Here is a 22,308-nt window from a genome sequence, read left to right on the forward strand (position 1 = left end):
TTACATTATATTCAGGGGTGGAAAGAGTACTGAAAATAATACACAAGTAAAAGTGCTGTTGCAAATGTAGTGTGAGTAAAAGTACCTGTCCTAAAAACTACTCAAGTAAGAGTAAAAGCGTAGCTCATTTAAAAGTACTCATGAGTAGTGAGTATTGAGTACGGTGTTGTGAAAGCTATTCCCTTTTAAAATAAAAACTCAATGCTGCAATTTAAAAATGTAGCACACATACCGCAATTTACATTCCCATTTATGGCTGTTTGACAGAAAGAATAAAAAATATAGGTATTTTATAGGTGTTTGTGATTGACAACTTTTAAAATACATCACTTATCTATGATACAGTAAACACTACATGAATCTGATTTAAAAAAGAAATTATAAAAGGGTGAAATGATTACAGAAAAGTTATTTTCAATATCATAATGTATGAAACAATTACATTAAAATCAGTTTATGTGTTGGGTCTACATTTCCCTTAATGCCAAAGACAGTTATTGTTTAAACATGTTCAAAACAAGAAAAAAAACCCACTAAAATAGCAGAGTCACTTGGCGCCTCACAATAGTCCCGCACAATAGACGGGATAGAGCAATTGTCTGGTACAGGGGCCACATCGGCCTTCAAAGGAATAACTAACTCACAAAAAAAAAAAAATTCTCTCATCATTTACTCACCCTTATGCCATCCCAGATGTGTATGACTTTCTTTCTTCAGCAGAATATCCCAGCTCTTTTGGTCCATAAGTGTATGGGTGTCAGCATTTTGAAGCTCCAAAAATCACATAAATCAGCATAAAAGTAGTCTAATCCATGTGACTTCTGTGGTTAAATCCTTGACTTCAGAAGAGATATGATAAGTTGGATGAGAAACAGATCTCCACTTTAACTTTCACTTTCTTCTTCTTTTGTTTTTGGTGAGTCACATTCTTCATGCATATCGCCATCTACTGGGCAGAGAGAAGAATTTCTAGCAAAAATGGATTGAAATATTGGTCTTTTTTTCTCACCCACACCTATCATATCCCTTCTGATGTCATGGATTTAGCCACTGGTGTCACATGGATTAGGCTACTTTTATACTTGTTTTAAAGTATTTTGAGAATGTAGGGAGACTTCAAGGGAGTGAATGGTCACTGCAGAGCTCTTATCACGTGCTTTGTTGGACACGATTCTCTGATAGGTGAATATTTCTTTGCTGGATTATGGGTAGTGTATTTATTCACCAGGAATTACTGGCTGCTTTAACAGAAGCATATACCATCAATTAATGACCTTGGCTTTAAATGTTTATAGGATATTGTTAAAAACCTATTCACCTATGGAGAAGATGAATGGGGTTTTTACTTCTGGTACCAGACTGTTGAACTCTCTATATTTATATCTGGCTTTCTACTCATTACTTTCACCATGTTTGGGCTGGCTGGTTTTTGAACACCAAATTTGATGCAGGTGGTCATGGGTGTTAAATCTGTCTGATTTTAGAAAGTTACGCATGTTCGGTACAATTTCTTTTGGAGCTTATTTTCAATAAATGCCCTTTTTGTACTTTCTGAAAGTCAAATTCTTATAATATGACCCCTTTAATAATTCATCTCCTTGTCATGTTTGTATAAATCATCCACTTGCCTGATGAAAATGCACTAGCTGTAAAACATGAATAGTATTAGGATGAAGAGTTGATAGAGCAACTGGGACTGCCGAGGATGAGCAGGCACATGATGAAGAAGAAGGAAGATTCATGATTCAATAAGTTCTTGTCATAACAGAGTCTGCTGTGGTGCTGCTCGCACATAGACAAATGACAAGCTCTCTACAAGATCCCACACACACTACAAACAGTCATTAATAACAACTTCCTGTCTCCCACAGTGCGGGAACATTTACTCACACACACACACACACACACATACACACACACACTCTCATGTAGTGTTTCCATGTTTTATGGGGACTTTCCATAGACATAATGGTTTTTGTACTGTACAAATTTATATTCTATCCCCTAAACCTAACCCTACCCCTAAACCTAACCCTCACAGAAAACATTCTGCATTTTTACATTTTCAAAAAACATAATTTAGTATGATTTATAAGCCGTTTTCCTGATGGGGACCGACAAAATGTCCCCACAAGGTCAAAAATTTCGGGTTTTACTATCTTTATGGGGACATTTGGTACCCACAAAGTGATAAATACACGCTCACACATACACACAACACAACACAACACAACACAAAACAGACACACAAGTTCAGGGCTTCATGCATATTGGGTGATACAGCTCAATATCTTTCAGCCTTTTGACAATATTTCATAAACAGTGGCCCCAAAAAGCATATGAACACTCAAGTCAAATCTGCAAAAAAAAAAAGAAAGAAGAAGATGCTAGAGCTTTTAGAGTTTCCTAATTTGATGGCAAACAACATGCAATAAAAGGTATATTTTCTATGTTAATCTGAGTTTTTGTCTGAACCAGCCGTGATCAGTGACGGTACATTCTATTGATCGCTTGTTTTCTATTTTCGGTATCACGCGGGTAACTCCATCCACTGTGAACTGGCACCGGTCCAAAAACGCTCCAAAAAATAAGGCTGGGCATAGAAATGCATAAATTCTTTGACTAGAAACTCTTCAGACATGTTTAGTCATTTCTGTTCTCTGGTTTGTGTGCTGATGTGTTGTGTTTTGTTATAACTATCACTGTGGAGTATCTGTTTTTAGATAAACAAAACAAGTTTTGAATGCCCCAATGTCACGAGGGGGCTGCTTGAACTGTTGCTCTTGTGTCCTATCATGAAAGTTTTCTTCAGTAAATTTTTCACTAAATAATACATTTGATTTCTATTTGTTTCACACCAAACCTCATTGTATGCTTTCATAACAATCATGAGTCTCATGGAATAATTTATCTGACAGTCTCAGGACAGAGAATGGGGTAAAAGCTACTCATCTTTGTCTGGTTACACCTGAACTTTTCATTATAATACTATGAGTATGAGATGTTGCAAACTTAAGTACTTTCAGTTCCATAGAGAAAAATAAACGAACAATATTATTATGATATTTCCTAAATTTAAACCCTAACCCAAAACTAAGGCTACATCCACATTAATCTGGATACATTTAAAAACAACGTTTTCATTTTCGAAACGTTCTCACTTTATATTTTCAAGTTGTAAAGGTATTCAATGGAAAGGAGGAGGCAAGAACCGGCTTGACGATATAAATAATAGTTTAATGATAAACTTAAAAGACAACATAAACACACATGACGGACATGTCCGCTAACAATCTCTCTCTCCCGCACGACACCCCGCAGTCACCCCGCAGTCGGCCTTTAAACCTCAGAGGCTTGATTAGCCTAATACGGGACCGGGTGCGTAGGATCACGACCCGGCCCCGCCCTCTGCCCTGCCACACAAGTGTTTAAATAAAGTTGCTCATTCACACTAAAACATATGAAAACTCCTAATTTAAAAAAAAAAATCACAATTCAATGTTCTATATGGACTGAAACGCAATTCTCCACATGTTTCGTCACCAGACAGCAATTCTGAGTACACTTTGCATCACCTATGAAGGAATACACTGTGATGGTTGTACAAAGTAACATTTATCTTTAACAACGCTCTCAAAGGGAATAACAGGCACAATAATGCCGCTACAATGTGGGCCGCCATCTTGATTGTTTTGGGTTGAATGGATCACATGACTGCATCACACGACAACAAATACATCATCGTTTTCAGATATTTCTATTTTCCTCATCCACACTTCAACGTGAAGATGCTGTTTTCAAATGTATAGCCATAAAGTCTACAAAACCAAAATCCCACTGAAGAAAGAAAACATCAGGGTTTGGAAAAAGCATTCATATGATTTTTTCCAAGGAACCCTTAACCCAAACCTAAACCTAAACCTAATCATAATTTTAATAGGATAATAACTTTTGTGTACCAATCATTTTTATACTGGCTGTCGCTGGCAGTGTAAACGGGGCTTTAAAGGGAAGGCCTGATTTTGGTGAAACAGCAGTAAAGCAGAACTGACATGTGACTTGTTTTAAATAACTGACTTGTTTTAATGGCGAATGCATCAAGCGTTTCAGTTTGTTTCTACAGCTGAGTCCTCGGCACATGCCTGAAGGCCATGTTCTTGTTCCTGCCTCTTAAAAGCACCACTGACAGACCCTCCTCCTAATTTGTCCTAATGTGATAAAAGCAAATGTAACAAAAACTTGATTGCTAAAGCAACTACGTCATGTGGTGATGCTTCTATGATACTTTTGGCTCATTTGTCCAGTTGTATGCTCTTCAGGGCTCGTAGCATCACAATTTGAGCTACCGCACAATTTATTCACACTTTCACAAGCTTGTAAATGTAGTTGGTTATGTAATGCAAATGTTCAAAAGTATCGCCTTACAAGTCATGCGCTATAGTAAAAGTGTTTAGATGTCATAAGATAACATTGAGTGAAGGACAGACTGAAAAGAATTTATGAACAGATAATCTGCCGTTTTACTCGTGATTTGTGTGAAAGTGAATAAAAGTCATTGTTGTAGCACCTCTAGTGTTCATTTCACCAGGACACGGTCACGAGGCACAATGCAACCCAAAGACCCCATGGAATCAAAATGGGAGTTTTGTGGCTTTTGGTCTATGTCTATTAGCTTTGAGGCCATCCTAAAAGTTGACAAAACTGGCCTTTAAGAGATATAAGCATTTAAAATGTACACACATACACAGGGTTGGGGAGTAACGGAATAAATGTAATGGGATTATGGATTTAAAATACTAAATATATTAGTAACTGTATTTCACTATAGTTACAATTTAAATAGATAATCAGAATGAAGTTACATTCAAAAACTATTTTGATTACTGAAGAGATTACTTGACCTTTTTTTGTAATTTTTTTCTTTTAATACTTAGTCTATTCAATTGGAAAACATTTATCCATATAAAGGATGCAATCTGATGAACATTTAAACAGCGTATGATTAACATTTTTCACATGATTTTTTAATTCATACAAGCGCTTTCACACTGTTGTGAGTGAAAAGGTGGATATGATGTCATTGAGAACTTTCCCTTTGGAGATTAATTGAGTAGCTACATTGTGTTTCTACAGCTTAACAAAAAACATTTAGAAATGCTTTGACAGATGAAACATAAATCCAATAATTACACGATTACATGTCTTCTCTATGTTTTGTACGTGGTTAAGGTATTTTTTTTACAAGAAATGCTAACAATGTCCTTTAACATCATATAGAAAGCTACAAATTATATATTTTATGCCAAAGAGCAGTGTAGCAAATTACAATTTAAATTCTTGTAATCAGATTACAGTTAATTACTTTTAAGTTAATTGCTTGGATTCAGTGTTGGGTAAGTTTTCTCAAAGTAACCCACTACAAATTGCTAATCACTTCTTTAAAAATGTAAAAAAAGAATCACATTACTAATTACTTTACTTTTAAGTTTCTTTCTAAAACACTTTTCACAGATACATTTTTGTTTTGCTGCTCAACAAATTTAAAATGATGATTTCCTCAATATTCAATATTTGTTTAAAATAAACTTTTGAAGGCAAAACAGGGATTTAAAACAGTGAAATACTTGTGACTACTTCATCAACGATACGCATTTTACCGTATATGTGCATATACATTTTAACCTAATATCTTGATGTTGGTAAAAGAAGTAAACATTTTATGTATCAGCCACTCATATATCTGGTATATCAGATCCAAAACCTCTTTTGAGTCACAAAAAATGTAGGTCTACTTTGCTGTGACTGATACAGAGGAAAACAATGCCATTATTTGCATAAACATGCAGATTCTAAGGCCTGTCACTTCTGATTGGCTGACTGAACTTTAGTTGGAAAAATTAGATTTGTGGAGAGAACAGGCTCATGAATAAGCAATTATCTTGTGCTACAGAGTCTAATTGAGAGAAGGAACCAACCATTATGAAACTGACATTAATAAATCTCAAATAATGAGGAAAAGACTCTGTGTAGATGAAACTGAGAGTGACAGATAAAAGAGAAGTCTGTCAGAGAGATCAGGCAAGGCTTGAGTTGAGGGGGGATGTGAGGGGATGCCATCCCCCTTGTTGCAAGAAATACCAAACAGCATCTCTCTTGTAAAACCACTAACCCCCTTTACTATCCCCTTTAGATCAATTGTGTCATTAATTATTCAAGTTAAATATTGAATTTTCTACGTTGGAAAAATAGCATCTTGGATACTATCATAACCTCCGTTCCCTGATGGAGGGAACAAGAAGTTGTGTCAATGTAGTGACACTAGGGGTCACTTTTGGGAGCCCCAAACACCTCTGATCTTTGAGAAAAGGCCAATAGGAATTGACGAGTGGAATTTGCATGCCACTCCCTGGACATACGTGTCTAAAAGGAGCTGGCTCGCATCCACTCATTCAGGTTTTGCGCTGAGGAGCCGAGACAGGGTCCCGGCCATTTCAGCGGGTAGATCAGCATTGTGGCATGAGGGACACAACGTCTCATTCCCTCCATCAGGGAACAGAGGTTACAAGAGTAACCAAGATGTTCCCTATCTGGGGGGTGGTTTGCCCTTTCCTAAGGGGAAAGACACCGCAGGGACCACACCCTGCCCGAAGGAGAGGTAACGTGTGTAGAATACGTCACATGGACTTACCGACCGGCAGTATCGCATGTGAAAGAAGTCCCTACAAACATGACGACCGATGGCAGAACAACAAAAACAAAAAATTGTGTGAGGGATTCACATTAATCTCAAACCCTAACTGCTCAGGAACAACCAACAACAACAAACAACTGTCGGCATAGCCTCTTCCGTCAGCAGTGAGGGATTCAAATGTGATAAATGTAAGGAATTAGTCAGGCTGACAGAGAAGATTAATAAGTTGGAGACATGCATCCGAACGCTAGTGGAGGTCAGTGAGAAAGAGAAGCCAGTAGATACTGTTTCGGATGTGGGAAGTACAGAGAGCAACACACACACTTTTGTTCTGGCTGTAGAGCCCCACAGCAGGGCGTTTGGTTGACGTTTCAGCGGCATACTCGCTCAACAAAGCAACACCACTCTCCCGTTCCTGTTAGGGTTTACAATTGATTCTCTCCACTCAGTGATGCAAACACTGAGAATCATGTCAAAAGAGCCCTTGTTATTGGCGATTCTATTGTAAGGAACGTGGAAATAGAGACTCCAGCCAATATTGTTAAATGCATTTTGTGTACCAGAGTGTCTGACATCAAATCAAATTTACAAGTGCTGGCTAATGCTAAAAGTAGATTTTTTTTTAATTGTTATTCATGTCGGCACTAACGATGCCTGGCTTAGCCCAGGTCAGGAAGCAGACAAACTGGTTAATCCGAACATCTGCTAGCTGCCTTGAGACGTCACATAAACTAAAACACAGGTCATATAAATTACAACACATAGAGATTGTATCATCTAAATATCTCATAGAGACTGTGTCTGTTCCCCAAACTACCAAATACAAAACCCTCACTAAATCATCTAGAAAAAAAATTATTAAGGTCAACTTAAACAAAACAAACAAATTAAAGATAAACCTCATATATAGATAGGGCTACAAAACATTAGATCTCTTTCTACCAAAACATTAATTGTAAATAAAATGATTACAGATCATAGATTGGATGCACTCTGTTTGACTGAAACCTGGCTTAAACCGGATGAATATATATTAGTTTAAATGAATCTACTCCCCCAGGTTATTGTTATAAACATGAGCCTCATCTGAAGGGTCGAGGAGGTGTTGCTACAATTTACAGTAAAGTTTTTGGTGTTACTCAGAGGACAGAATATACATTTAAGTCTTTTGAACTAATAATGCTTAATGTGACACCGTCAGATATAAATAAAAAAAACTCTGTCATCTTTTATAATTGCTACAGTACATAGATCACCTGGGCCTTATTATGATTTCCTTGGTGAATTTGCAAAATTCTTATCAGATCTTGTAGTTACTGTAGATAGAGATTTAATTGTTGGTGACTTCAACATTCACAGAGATAATGAAAATGACACATTGGGATTAGCATTTATTGATATTCTCAACTCTCTTGGAGTCAGACAAAATGTAACAGGACCAACTAATTGCCATAAACATATGCTAGATTTAATGATTATGATTTTATGTTGATAATATAGAAATTCTGCAGCAAAGCAATGACATCTGGCTCATTAAAGACCGATTTCAAAGCTCCCGTTTATGTCGAAAATACTAGAAACGGTAGTATCCTCCCAAATATGTTCATTTCTACAGAGAAATAGTATACAGTATATGAACAATTTCAGTCAGGATTTAGACCTCATCACAGTACAGAGACTGCACTTATCAGATATACAAATCACTTGCTCTCATCATATGATCGCAGGCTGCATTTAATTTCTAGTGCTTTTAGATCTTTGTGCTGCATTCAACATGATAGATCACGACATTCTTTTGAATAGGCTAGAGAATTATGTTGACATTTGTGGAGTTGCATTAGCATGGTTTAGGTTTAGGTTAGCAGACTGTTGCCACTTTGTCTATGTAAATGAAGAATTGTCAAACCAAATAAAAGTAAAGTATGGAGTGCCACAGGGATCAGTTTTAGGGCCTCTGCTTTTCTCCTTGTATATGCTTCCCCTGGGAGATATTATCAGGAATCCTGGAATAAGTTTCCACTGTTATGCTGACGATACCCAACTTTATATTTCTTCAAAGCCTGATGAGATTTCACAATTTTCAATGAAATAAATGATTGGATGGCCAGAAATTTGCTTCTACTCAAATCCGACAAAACAAAGGTACTACTTATTGGAACAAAAACCTATAAAAATAAGCCACTAATATAATTTGACTCTCGATGGATGTACTGTTACATCATCTTCAACAGAAAGAACTGTCCTTTGAAAATCAAATTATCAATGTTTGTAGTAGAACCACATTCTTCCACCTAAGAAATATTGCTGAATTACGATACATGCTCCCTTTTGCTGATGCCGAAAAACGAATTCACGTGTTCATGACCAAAGACTAAAGCATTACTGGGAAGATTTCCAGCAAGATCAATAAATACACTTCAATTGGTTCAAAATGCAACAACCAGAGTACAGAAAAGAACCAAGAAATGTGACCATATTAGCCCCATTTTATAATTGTTACATTGGCTACCTGTTAAATTTTGTATTAATTTTACAATTCTGTTAACTATGTACAAAGCTTTGAATGGTCTAGCTCCACATCACTTAATTGACCTTCTACCACGCTATATTCCATCACGTTCATTACGATAGCAAAATTCTGGCCTGTTAATAGTTCCTAGAATATAATAATCCACAAAAGGAGGTAGATCCTGTTCATATTTGGCTCCTAAACTATGAAAAACTCTCCCTAACACTGTTCGAGATGCAGACACACTCTCTCAGTTTAAGTCTAGACTAAAGACATAAAGCTAGACATACACCTAATTTACCATTCAACTCACAATTAGGCTGCTTTAGTTATGTCTGCCAGAATCAGAAACAGTGATCATGGTCTATAACTCTGCATTAAATTGAATGGCATCTACGCTAATATAATTTTTTATTGTTTCCCTCTCTCAACCTCAGGATTCATATCCCAAGGTTTCTAGAGCCGGCCAGATCCATCTCCATTCCATTTGGTGTCGGACTCTACTGCTATGGGTATGGTGATGACTAAATGGAGCTTGTGTCAGCCAGACATCACTTCAGTCTATTAAGATGGACTTCAGAGGATGAACTGATGCCAACCCCAACCATGAGACATGGGATACTTCATATGCCATTGCCTGAACCTTGGACTTATTTGAACTGTGATGCACCTCACTGATCTCTGCCTGCATCACCTCAGTCTAATGATGGACTATATTCTTGAAATGGAATACCTCAACTATCAATAATTTGCCAACAAAACTCTTCATCAGCCAACTAACTAGGACAATTGCATCTATGTGAACTTCTGCAGTTAATCCAGGATGGAATTCAAAGACATTAGTCATTAATCTTACTGTTCATACATAATTTTTGTTTAAACACTGGCCCTTAACACTTACTGTGTTTAATAACTTTAAACCATGGCTTTCACTATGCATAAGTAATATTGGCATTATATTCATGATGTTAGCCAGAGGGGAACTGGCCCCCACAGTGAGTCTGGTTTCTCCCAAGATTATTTTTCTCCATTAACCAACATCTCATGGAGTTTGGTGTTCCTTGTCACAGTCGCCTTCAGCTTGCTCACTGGGGTTATTAATACAAGTATTATTTAATTACTTATTTTTAAACACAATTCACAATCATATTTTATCAAACTACACAATGATGACTCTAAGACATTATAGACATTACAGTTTTATCTTCTGTTGATGCCTGATTTTCTGTAAAGCTGCTTTGAAACGATGCATGTTGTGAAAGGCACTATACAAATAAAATGACTTGACTTGAAATTACTTGACTTGACTTACCGTCTACCACATTGTGGTGTGCAGTTATAGTGGCCACATACACCTTCAAGGTGGTGGGAGACAGCTGACCCGACTGCACATCTCTGGGGGTCTTCACCTCGGGAAGAACACCAATTTGCGAACAAACACCACTTCAAGGCATACAGGTGCCTTGTAGAGGGAGCCCTGGCCTGAGTGATCTCTGTCATGATGTCTATCACTGCCAGTGGTTGGCCACTTAGGTCTTCCACGTCCCATTCAGGGGCCAGTCACGGAGATTCCAGAGGTCTGGTTGTGGATGCCAGATGGTGCCCCATCCCTGAGAGAGGAGGTCCTCCCTCAGGGGAGCTTGTCAGGGAGGGGCTGTCGTGAGGAGCATGAGCTCCGAGAACCAAGTCTGGGTGGGCCAGAAGGGCACCTCAGGGCCAGCAAAATCACCAGCAACTCGAGGTAGTTGATATTCCAACACAGTCATGGCCCTGTGGAGGCATCTGTCATAACAATGACACACCTGTACACATGCTCTAAGAGGACCCCTGCCCGCAGAAATGCAAGGTCTGTCCAAGGGCTGAACAGCTGAACAGATCGGCATGATGGCCACACAATGCATGCAGTGGTGCCATGCCAATCTCGGGACTCGAGCCTGAAGTCAGTGCTGAAGCGGTCTCATATGCATCAACCCGAGCGGCATGTTCAGCACTGACTGCCCACGCTCGTTCCTGATGCGCACTATCATAGAGACTGAGTCTAACTCCATTCCGAGAAAAGGGATGTTCTGAACTGGGGAGAGCTTGCTCTTTTTCCAGTTGACCCGAAGCCCCAACTGACTGAGGTGCCTGAGCACCTTTTCGCTGTGCAGACACAACAGGTCTCGAGAGTGAGCTAGAATCAGCCAGTCATCCAGATAATTGAGGACGCGAACGCCCACTTCCCCTAGCGGGGCAAGGGCTACCTCAGCAACTTTCATAAAAATGTGAGGTGACAGGGATAGACTGAAGGGGAGGACCTTGTACTGATACCCAGCCCTCGAAGGCGAACCACAGAAAGGGTCTGTGCCAAGCTAAAACCGAGACATGGAAGTACGCGTGCTTCAGCTCTACTGCCGCAAACCAAATCTTGATGCTGGACGCATGATAGAATGCGCTTCTGCATCTTGAACGGGAGTCTATGCGAGGCACGCTTCAGCACTCGCAGGTCCAAGATTGAACACGACCCACCACATTTATTTAGCAAAATTAAGTAGTGGTTGTAGAACCCTTTCTTCATCTCAGCTGGAGGGACAGGCTCTATCGCATCCTTCTGCAGAAGGATCACGATCTCTGCATGCAGGGCAGTGGCGTTCTCGCCCTTCACCGAGGTGAAGCGGACACCGCTAAACCCGGGCAGGTGCCAGACAAACTGAATCACATAGCTGAGTCGGATCATCCTGGTCAGATAGTGTGACGGATTGGAGAGTGCTAGCCACGGCTCCGTGCGAGGGGTACCAAGGGGACAATCTGCGGGTGGAGTCTTGCAGAGGGGCGGAGCAGGAGTTGTCATGTCAAGGAGCCTTGTGTCCCTAGATCGTGGCTGTGCTGAGAGAAACGTCAAAGCACTTAACTCCCACTGCATGCCCACAATAAGACTGGTCAGCAATGGAGAAGGAGGGTGATCGTCCTCGTGACTCGTCACAACCGACTGAGCATGGGTGTGTGTGTTCTGCAGCTGGGCGCACAAAGGCGGGGAACCTGCTTCCATAGAACCCTGCCTGCCGTGAACATTCTGTGTCCAGCGGTCGTGATAACGACCAGTAAACACCGGCTGTGTGACCCAGGAAATGAGGAAAATGCTTTCTTTAAAAATGTGGGTGCCGCAGCCCCTCGGGCGTGCAGCGAATTCAAATTCAAAGGAAAAAAAGATTCTCCTCCTGGCCCTCCACTGGGGGATGGAGTGGTCTGTCCACCATCTCCAAGCTTACAGTGGGTCTCCTCATCTCTGGGTCAATAGCAATGAGCAGACGAGCATTGAGCAGACAGGTTGTGGGACCTTGAGCTACGCCAGGGCAGGATGTGATGGATAGCCTCTGTCTGCTTCTTGACAGCAGAGAACTGCTGGGCAAAGTCCTTGATGGTGTCACAGAACAGACCAGCCTGGAAGATTGGGGCGTCAAGGAAGTGTACCTTGTCGGCATCCTTCATCTCAACCAGGTTAAGCCACAGGTAGTGTTCCTGGACAGCCAAGGTCGACACTGCCTGCCCGAGAACCCGCACTGTGACCTTCGTCACCCGCAGGGCGAAATTGGTCACTGAGCACAGCTCCTGCATCACTCACGGGTCAGGACTACTCTTGTGCAGCTCTTTCAACGCCTTGGCCTGGTGCACTTGCAGTAGGGCCATGGCATGCAGGGTGCCTGTCCAGCGGCACAGGCTTCTATCAGGCTTCTCTAGATCCGCCCCTTCTAAGGTGTTCAGAGTGGTTGATAACATGTTGCTATGCATCTGCTAGGGTGTTCTGTATGGTGGGTACTGTACTGTAGGTGGTTGCATATTGACCCAAGTCATAAGAGCCAACCCTCAAATCTATATATTCTGGTTTCTAGATATGGCTCGGGTCCCTCCTTCAATATACTGTAAATATATTGGAATTTTTGGCCAATTTATCCACCAGATGTTTGAAGTTAAATATCACAACTCTCCTCAACAAGCCGCATGATTTGAGATATAAAGCACAAACCGTGCAGAACGAATTACACGCTGAAGTTTTATACCTATGTGTAATACTGATGTGCTCTTAGTTCCAGGTTTGAATTCCCATCAGTCTCTTCTTTTGTCATGTCACATCACTCTAAAACTAAATGAACGGTCACCACGTCAATCATTCTTAAAACACAAAACCTGCTGGATTTGTGATTAATCAATACCTTGTCATTGACTATGCTCTTGCCATCCCAAGCCCAGCCACGCTTGGTGAAATAGTTGACGGTGGCAAACTCGATCAGGGCGGAGAAGACAAAGGCATAACACACGGCGATAAACCAGTCCATGGCTGTGGCATAGGCGACTTTCGGCAGGGAGTTACGAGCGCTGATACTCAGAGTAGTCATAGTCAGTACTGTGGTCACGCCTGAAAGAAATAAACATAAATGATAACAATATATGAATATATGAACAATGGTAAACATATGCTGTGTTCCATTCAACTCAAATTCCCAACTTGCTACTTGGAAAAGGCGAAAGTACTTTTGTAGGAATGTAGAAGATGCCAAGATGTGAGAACATGACATCGCATCCAAAGTGCAATGCTGTGTTTTTAGTGGTGAAATCAAACACTCATGAGAAAAACAGAATTCAGACCCAAATGCACACTGTGAAAAGAGACAAGCAGGGTTAGGGGAGAAGGATAGAATCAAAATTAAATTTTTAATTTCAATGCGCTAATTTCACAAAAAGGTTTAGATTTTGCATTTCAAACAACTTCAAATTTCAACAACCTTGCCTGGGAAAATATGGAAAAACTTGTTTTTAATGACTTTGAAAGGCTAACATTTTTTAAAGCTTTAGTTTGTATGAATTGTATGAGTTCCTGCTGTTATATCTTTTGTGTGCTTCATTCTCTGTGGTCTTCAGCCTCTAATCATCCAAAAACAACCCTTTGGCCCCCAAAAGCCAGAATCACTCTCTTTCTCCCTCACAATGAACTCCGACGTATTTTCTGCACAATTAAATATATTTTTAGAAAGTGCCTCGTCAATTAGAAGGATGGGGGTTGAATCTGTCTTTTTTTGAGAAATAATGACAGGAGATGACAGCATTGTTGTGTCATTTGTCTCACCCTCATGTTGTTCCAAACCTGTATGCTGTCAAAACACAAAATAAATTTGAAAGACTCCTTATGCAGTTCTTTTCCATACAGCAACAGTTCATAGTGACGTGTCTGTCAAGTTCCAAAAAAACAAAAAAAAAAACACCCTACACTGTAAAGAGTGGTAACCTTCAATTGTTAATGAATGTTCCAGGTTCAATAGTAGTTAATCTCAATCGACAGCATTTGTGGGAATATTATTGGTTACAACAAAAATCTTTTTGATTCCAGCCTCATTAAACGTGCTTTAAGTGATTTTTATTAAATAACATGCAGAAAATGTATGTATAACCTGTTAGATTGCACTTATTGCACAAATATGTGCCATGAAATATCACACCTGTCTCTGCAACAGCCGTAGGCTCTGTAAACGCCGGGGCAAATATGTCTGTGGCCATTTGTTAAGCCAAACACATGATGGGCCCTAGTTAAAAAGCGCTAGCACTAAGCGCAGCACTATGCCATAAGTCATACATACAAAGTCAGTGGGTATGATGCTAAGTCTAGGCATAAGTGGGTTTTGCGAAATTGGGCGCACAAGGTACTAATAGGTTGGGTCGAGTGCAATTTATTTGGAGGTACATCTCCGGTTATTCCACCATCTGCATCCTATTGCTCAAGTACAAAGGTGCTCATTATGTCGATCATGATCGACCGGTCGATCACAAGACAACAACTGGTTGATCTCGTTAACAGGTCAAAACGTAAAGGGATAGAAACTACACAAATAACGATAATCTTTAAGATCACCTTTTATTTCCTTATGTCGTCTCCCTCGCCAGTGGATTTCTGAAATGCAGGACGGCAGGGGAAGACTCATTCATATTTATGAGGAAAACGATACCTGATTGGATAGCGATAGGTTTATGGGTTTGGGTATAGATTTTTTGACCAATCAGGTATCGCTTTCCTCATGAATATAAAGGACTCACACCCTTGCCATCATACGTTTCAGAAATTAGCCCCCGCACACTGTCTGACTGACAGATGCCTTCTTTCTCTGTGTGTGCTAATGTGTGTGAGTGTGTGTATGCGCGTGCGGTAAGAGCACTCACAATAATGCGGATACACGTCAGTGTGACAGTACAGTGTAAAATGCCAGTCTTTAACTGATGTATTAATTAAAACAAAATCAGTTATGTCTAAAGTAAACGTACAAGCATGATAGACCTGCCCGTATTTATATTAGACTTTAATATCAATCAAACTACCAGAACAAGAAAACGAGACTATATATTGCTCTTGGCTAGATAATTTAGTAGTATATTAATGTATTATAATCAGGCGGCCTGGGTAGCTCAGCGAGTATTGACACTGACTACCACCCTTGGAGTCACGAGTTTGAATCCAGGGTGTGCTGAGTGACTCCAGCCAGGCCTCCAAAAATTATCAAAAAGGACTAGTAAAAAGTTTCCTATTCGGTTATAATGTGACCATATAACAAAAAGAAAAAAACTTGAAATCTGCTTGTTTTAATAAAAATCAACCCCTGGGACATGATCTTGCCAGAACAATATATATATATATATATATATATATATATATATATATATATATATATATATATATATATATATATATACCCACAATATATATATTGTTTCTTTTTAAATGTACTGTATATGAGCCCTGGAACAGTGTCTGATATGGGTCACATTTAACCCTGAGAAACCCAGCATATTAGAACTGATCAATACTTTTGTTGGGACATTTGTTTTTATATTTAATATCACAGCTAGCTAAAATCACACAATAGTAACCTCAAAGAAAAATGTGCTTAAAAAACAAGAGTTTCCCACTGACTGCCACTGTTTGATAATGTCATACAAAATTGTCCCCAAAACAAAAGTATGCTTAAAAATGTCCTGAATACTTCCGGAACCTCCGTTGCCTGATGGAGGGAATGAGGCATTGTGTCGATGTAGTGAAACAGGGGTCACACTCGAGAGCCTGAGGCACCTCTGATCTTTGATAAAAGGCCAATGGGAATTGGCGAGTGGTATTAGCATGCCCCTCCCCCGGACATACGGGTATAAAAGGAGGGGACATGCATACTGCTCATTAGGTTTTGTGCTGAGGAGCCGAGAATAAGGTCCCGGCCATTTCAGTGGGTAGTTCAGCATTGTGTCAGGAGGGACACATCGTCTCGTTCCCTCCATCAGGGAACGGAGGTTACGGAACTAACCAGGATGTTCCCTTTCTGTCACTCACTCGACGTTGTGTCGATGTAATGACACTAGGGGTCCCCTAAAAAAACGCCACAACTAGCTTAACTGGGTTACGTGGATCGGTGGTGCGGAGAGAGGGTAGGTGGGTATTAAGTGGAAACACGTCACATGGTCTTGCTGAGTCTAGTCGGAAGTATGTCATGTGGAGAAGTCCCATGGTAGGTCCTGCCCAATGGGGGAGGAGGCTCTACGAACATGGAGACTGGGCAGAGGGGCCTCTGATCAAGAAAGACGTAGTTTGCCAACCGGGAAACGTTTTTCAGCGAAATATACGCCGCAAGGGGCTTCCTATGGGGAACCAGCACATGCAGAACACCTGTCCCAGTACGGGGCGTAGTTAGCACAAGAACTGGGCTGGCAGTGAGTTTCTCCGCAAACTCATCTGCCGCAGGGCTAGGAGGAAATCAACCAGGGAACATATCTGTGAACACTGCTGGGAATCAACATTGCACATCTTCAGCTCAAGAGAGGTGAAAGGTGCAAGGCGCAAGCGGTATACCCGGCCGGTCGACCCAGACTTTCTCGTTCATTCCTGCTAAGACACGGGATGAGACCGGCTCAACACGGAGATTGTAGAATCTCACAAAGGTGTTGGGTGTAGCCCAGCCCACTGCTCTGCAAATGTCAGCTAGAGAGGCGGCACTTGATATAGCCAAGGAGGCCGCCACACTCCTGGTGGAATGGGCTCGTAGCCCTGCAGGGGCGGCACGTGCTGAGCCTGGTAGGCAACAGCTTTGGTGTCGATGATCCAGTGGGCGATCCTCTGTTTGGAGACAGCGCTTCCTTTCCACTGTCCACCAAAGCAGAAAAAGAGCTGCTCAGAGATCCTAAAGCTCTGCTTGCGATCCAAATAGATGTGTAAAGCATGGCCCAGACACAGCAACGCTAAGGCTGGGTCTTCTTCCTCCTTGGGCATCACTTGCAGGTTCACCACTTGGTCCCTTAAATGGGTCATTGGAACCTTGGGCACATAGCCCAGTTAGGGTCTCAGGATCATGTGAGAGTAGCCAGGACTGAACTTCAGGTACGTTTCAGCTGACAGAGAATGCTTGCAGGTCCCAAAGCCTCTTGATGGAGGTGAGCGCCGTCAGGAGGGCAGTCTTCAAGGAGAGTGCCTTAAGCTCTACTGACTCTAATGGCTCAAAGGGAGCCCTTCGTAGGCCTTGCAGGACTAGAGGTATTCAACCTCTTAGAGCCTCTCAGGAACCTGATAATCAGGTTGTGCTTCACAAAAGACTTACCGTCCAATGTGTCATGGTATGCAGCTATGGCAGTTACGTACACCTTCAAGGTGGAGTGGGACAGCCGAACCCTCCAACCTCTCCTGCAGAAAGGAAAGCACTGAACCGACCCATCTCTGGGGTCTTTGTGTCATGAAGAACACCACTTAGCGAACAGACACTGCTTCAAGGCATACTGGCGCCTGCTTCCTGCAGGGGCCTCGAGCGCACGGGCAGGGCCGCAGGGGCGGGCCGAGGCACAGCCGGTGCAGCCGCCCTTGGCGACGAGCAGACTGGATGCGGGATCTTGAGCCTGCTACTTCACCGTCGAGAACTGTTGGGCAAAGTCCCCAACGGTGTCGCCGAATAGGCAGGTCTGGGAGATGGGGCATTCAAGAAGCGTGTCTTGTTGGCCTCGTGCTTCTCGACCAGGTTCAGCCACAGATGGTGCTCCTGGACCAACAGTGTGGTCATTGTCCGCCTGAGACACCACAGCATGACCTTCGTTACCCGGAGGGCAAGGTCGGATCACGGAGCACAGCTCCTGCATCAATCCTGGGGTAGAACTACCCTTGTGCAGTTCATTCAGCTCCTTGGCTTGGTGGAATTTCAGGAGAGCCATGGCATGCAGGACGGAGGCGGCTTGTCCGGCGGCGCCGTAGGCTCTAGCCATCAAGGAAGACATGAACCTACAGGCCTTGGACGGGTGCTCAGAAGGCGAGAGGTATCGACCGCAACCAGGAATAACACACAATAACTCAATGGCAACAAATATAAAGCAAGTTGCTGTATTCCATCACATGGTAAAATGACTGTAAAACTATCAAAAGTATATTACAGCATACAGTATAAGAAATTACTGTAATTGTTTTCCCACTCACCCCCCCCCCCCTCCTAAAATCCTTTACAGTGTTGAACAAAAAAATACTTACACTCAAGATAAGCTGCTTTCATTTGACAATCAATCCAAAAATCTAAAACACATGACACAGGATGTAAGTACAACCATCACAATGAACCATACATTAAATAACACTCCCATGTTATTCTGCCTTGAGCAAGTTTTCAATTATGCAGCTCTGGATGGTCTTCATGGTGTGTGCAACACAATCTGAGCTTAATTTTAATGTGATTCTCTCTATTTCCACTTTAATATCTCATGGCCTCATGAAACTCTTATATACCATCTATGATATGGTAATGTTATATTGATGCTAACAAAAACATTATGATTATTTTTCTTAATTCATGCAATGTTCTTTAACTAAAGGTTAAGTTAATTTTTTTTTTCAATGTTAAAATATATTCTTCTATCTCAGCTTAATATGCAGAGACAAACATAAGTAAGCCATTTGGTTGATTCCAAGCAAATCTCATGAAAATGTGATGTTGATTTTAAAATCAATATATGATTTCATAAGTTTACATTTGTATGAATTCATATGATTTCATCATGTGCAAATGCCCGGATGTGTAATGTGGAAGTTAGCGCAAGTTCCAAGTGCGAGGTGTCAAGGACATGCTTATTAATATTATGCCCTAAACCCAAACCCCTATCTAAATCAGTAGAGTGTGAAAAACATGATAAGAAGCTGATGTGTGTGACAGAATAAAGTAACTGTCATGTATTAGATGAAAACAATGTCCAGCAACATCATTGGCTGTAGTGAAAGTTGTACGAATTCATATGAGTGTAGTCGAAGGATATCATACGAAATAGCCAAATTGAGATAAGTAATCCAAATCCTGACGATTTCGCTGTGAGAGTGTGTTGTCGATTTCCCAGAAAGTATAAACACTGTGTCTCTGTGAAGCTTTCAAAACATTGCATTTGAACATCCTCACCAGACCGACACAGCAACATTGCCTCAACAAATGCCATGAGTTCAAGGTGGGAATATCTGTTTTACAAGCACTGGAAGATGGGGAGAAGGTCCAAAACCAGTTAAAATGCATTGATTATTTTTGCAATTCCATTTGGTGACACTAGTGGCAAGGGAAACCCCTTTCGGCATTTAGTCATATGCAAGGTATAAATTATATTTAATAAAATTTTCACATGTTAAAATGCTAATTCTTGAAATAAGCAATGTAATTACTACTAGTGAAAATTCATAATTAGGTTTGCACTAGTAAAATTTGTAATTCTTATTTTTTTTTCTCATGGAAATACCCAATCTTTATATCATAAATTTAATTATAACTAGTAAAAACATAATTATTGACATTTATGACTGCATTTCCACTGTTCAAAATGCAAAAACAGATATTTATAATAAATTTTCTCCTAATGAAAATTCCAGTTTTACATATAAGCAGAGTACTACTTAATAGTAAAAATGAGAATGTTTTATATTAATAACTACACTGTTACTGGTGCAAATATCTAATCATGGTATTATGTAGAATCTCAAATTACAACTAGTAAAAAGGCATATTTGGGATATTGTTAAATTGGTTTTAACACTATAGATTCAGTTTAGATTAATCAGAAAGTGGAAGCATAGTGGTAGTTTCATTCAATTTAGTTATCTTGTCCAATCATAATCCAACATCTTTATAACTCTGAAGCTGTCAGTTATCGCTCGTCATGTGCATTGTTTTCACTCACTCGCACGTGTTCATGCTATGCCTTTGCTTTTCATGCAAGCAATCGCTTCATACTTGAATTATACATCGCTAGTTTACTCACCTTTAATTTACGTCTCATCAGCAAGAAATGCAAGTCCTATGTTTATTCTTCTCTTGGGGGAACTATTGTCATATACACCTAGCTGGTGGTCATTGGGGTTTAAGTTTTTCTATCAATGATCTCAATTCTCTCTTTATCATACATACATACTGAATCAGTTTGGCTTTTCAAGCAGCAATGTTTCATTTCAAGAGAGCTCAGTGTGTGCCAATCTTACTGTTATGTATGTCAAAGTGTGTGTTTTTCCAGCGTGGCAGCATGTCACATGGGTTAGCCTCAATCACATTTCTCATATGTTTACAACAGTGTTTGTATATCCGATTATACTCCTGCATTGGGGAATCATTTTCAATATTCATGCACATCGATAATGCATAGTACTTTGGTGTACGTGATCTGATAAGTTACAAGGATGCTTCTCATGTTCTTCTTGTCGCTCCTATTGCACGTTAAATCACAAAGATTTTCTTTATTTCATATGTCTACATTCACAGTTTTCTCTTAAAGGGGAAGTATCTCTGTTGCTGTGTGCCTTCTTTCACATAGTGGTGGGCTACTACGCATCAACATTTCTAAATTCGTTCAAATAACTGAGCAGTATGCCTGGGTCATTATCAAATATGGTGACACACATGTCCCTTGACTTTCAGTCATGATAAAGATTCAGCTCTCTGCTGGGGAAAACTCTCTCTGAACATTGTCTGATAGCGGGTTGTTTAAAAGGCTCATATAATGGAGGTATAGAGGGAAAAAGATAAGAGAGAGAAAGATAGACTGAGACAGATGAAGACCTGCCAGAATGACTCCAGGGAGAGCGAGAACAATTGAAAGAGAGACACTAACAGCAGAATAGAGATGCAGACAGAGAGAGACAGGAGGAGGGAGAGATACATATGCCAGGAAGGCTCATCTCCTCAACATTACCTGCTTAGCAACACCAAGCTCAGGGAATCTCCACGGTAACCAAATTTTTCCCTACCTGAGCTCCATAAATCCTCACAGAATGGCTCAGAATGGAACGGCTTTCCCACTAAACTCTCTGTAATCTTGGGCAGAGGACTCGAGAGCCAGAGGTGCAAGGGGATCTTTCCAAATTGAATGGCAAGAAGCATAGGTGTTTGCTAGACCCTTGCTAGATCATCTCGCTCTGCTTCCAGTTGTTATGACATCCCCTAAACACTTTACAGTTTTTCTCAATTGATTTGGCACAATCACCAAATGACTATTAAACTTCATTAAACTATTTGACTAACTATATGAACATTAGGTAATTTGTTCACATGACTATAGTCATTTATATTTGCTTTATATAATAGCCTTACAGATCTAAATAGTTGGCATTCATTTGCTATTGACTGATATTACTCTCAAATGCAATCATACACATGTTCATTGTGTAAATCCCTACATGCTAAATAGTACAACCGACAATCACTATAACCTGTAACACATACATTAGATACATAATAGTTGTGTGATATTGTTGTATTAGTTGTTAGATGGATAGACTTAGGCTAGATGGGGAACAATTCAATTTCCTCACAATTTAGAGCAACCAAACTCAAATGCTGTCCAATTTGAATCTCATAACCTATCCGTTCTCAAACACATTTATACTGCAAGTGTAAGACTGAATTTCACAGCTGTGGAATATGGAGCAGGCAGGAGACAGATGGGGCAAGAACCTGCTTGTGCAAGAGGAAGGGGTATTGGAGTGTGTGTGGTATGTGAGGGGGAAAGGGGAGCACAGAGGATGAGGAAGAGCCAGAGAAAGGCAAAAGTACAGAGAAATCTCAGCTGGGATACTGGCAACAATTATAGACCATGTCATCAACCA

The 22,308-nt window shown here is 40.6% G+C and overlaps 1 protein-coding gene across 1 annotated transcript in view; it reads right to left on the reverse strand.

Moving 5' to 3' along the window:
- The window catches only part of LOC127659536 (gamma-aminobutyric acid receptor subunit alpha-2-like), a 162,827-nt gene that overhangs the window by 17,651 nt on the left and 122,868 nt on the right, over positions 1–22,308 (reverse strand). The window contains exon 9 of the mRNA XM_052149401.1: positions 13,391–13,593. Within this exon, the coding sequence (XP_052005361.1) occupies positions 13,391–13,593 (203 nt within the window). The remainder of the gene's footprint in view (positions 1–13,390; positions 13,594–22,308) is intronic.

This window comes from Xyrauchen texanus, chromosome 19, assembly GCF_025860055.1.
Source record: "Xyrauchen texanus isolate HMW12.3.18 chromosome 19, RBS_HiC_50CHRs, whole genome shotgun sequence".
NCBI lineage: Eukaryota > Metazoa > Chordata > Actinopteri > Cypriniformes > Catostomidae > Xyrauchen > Xyrauchen texanus.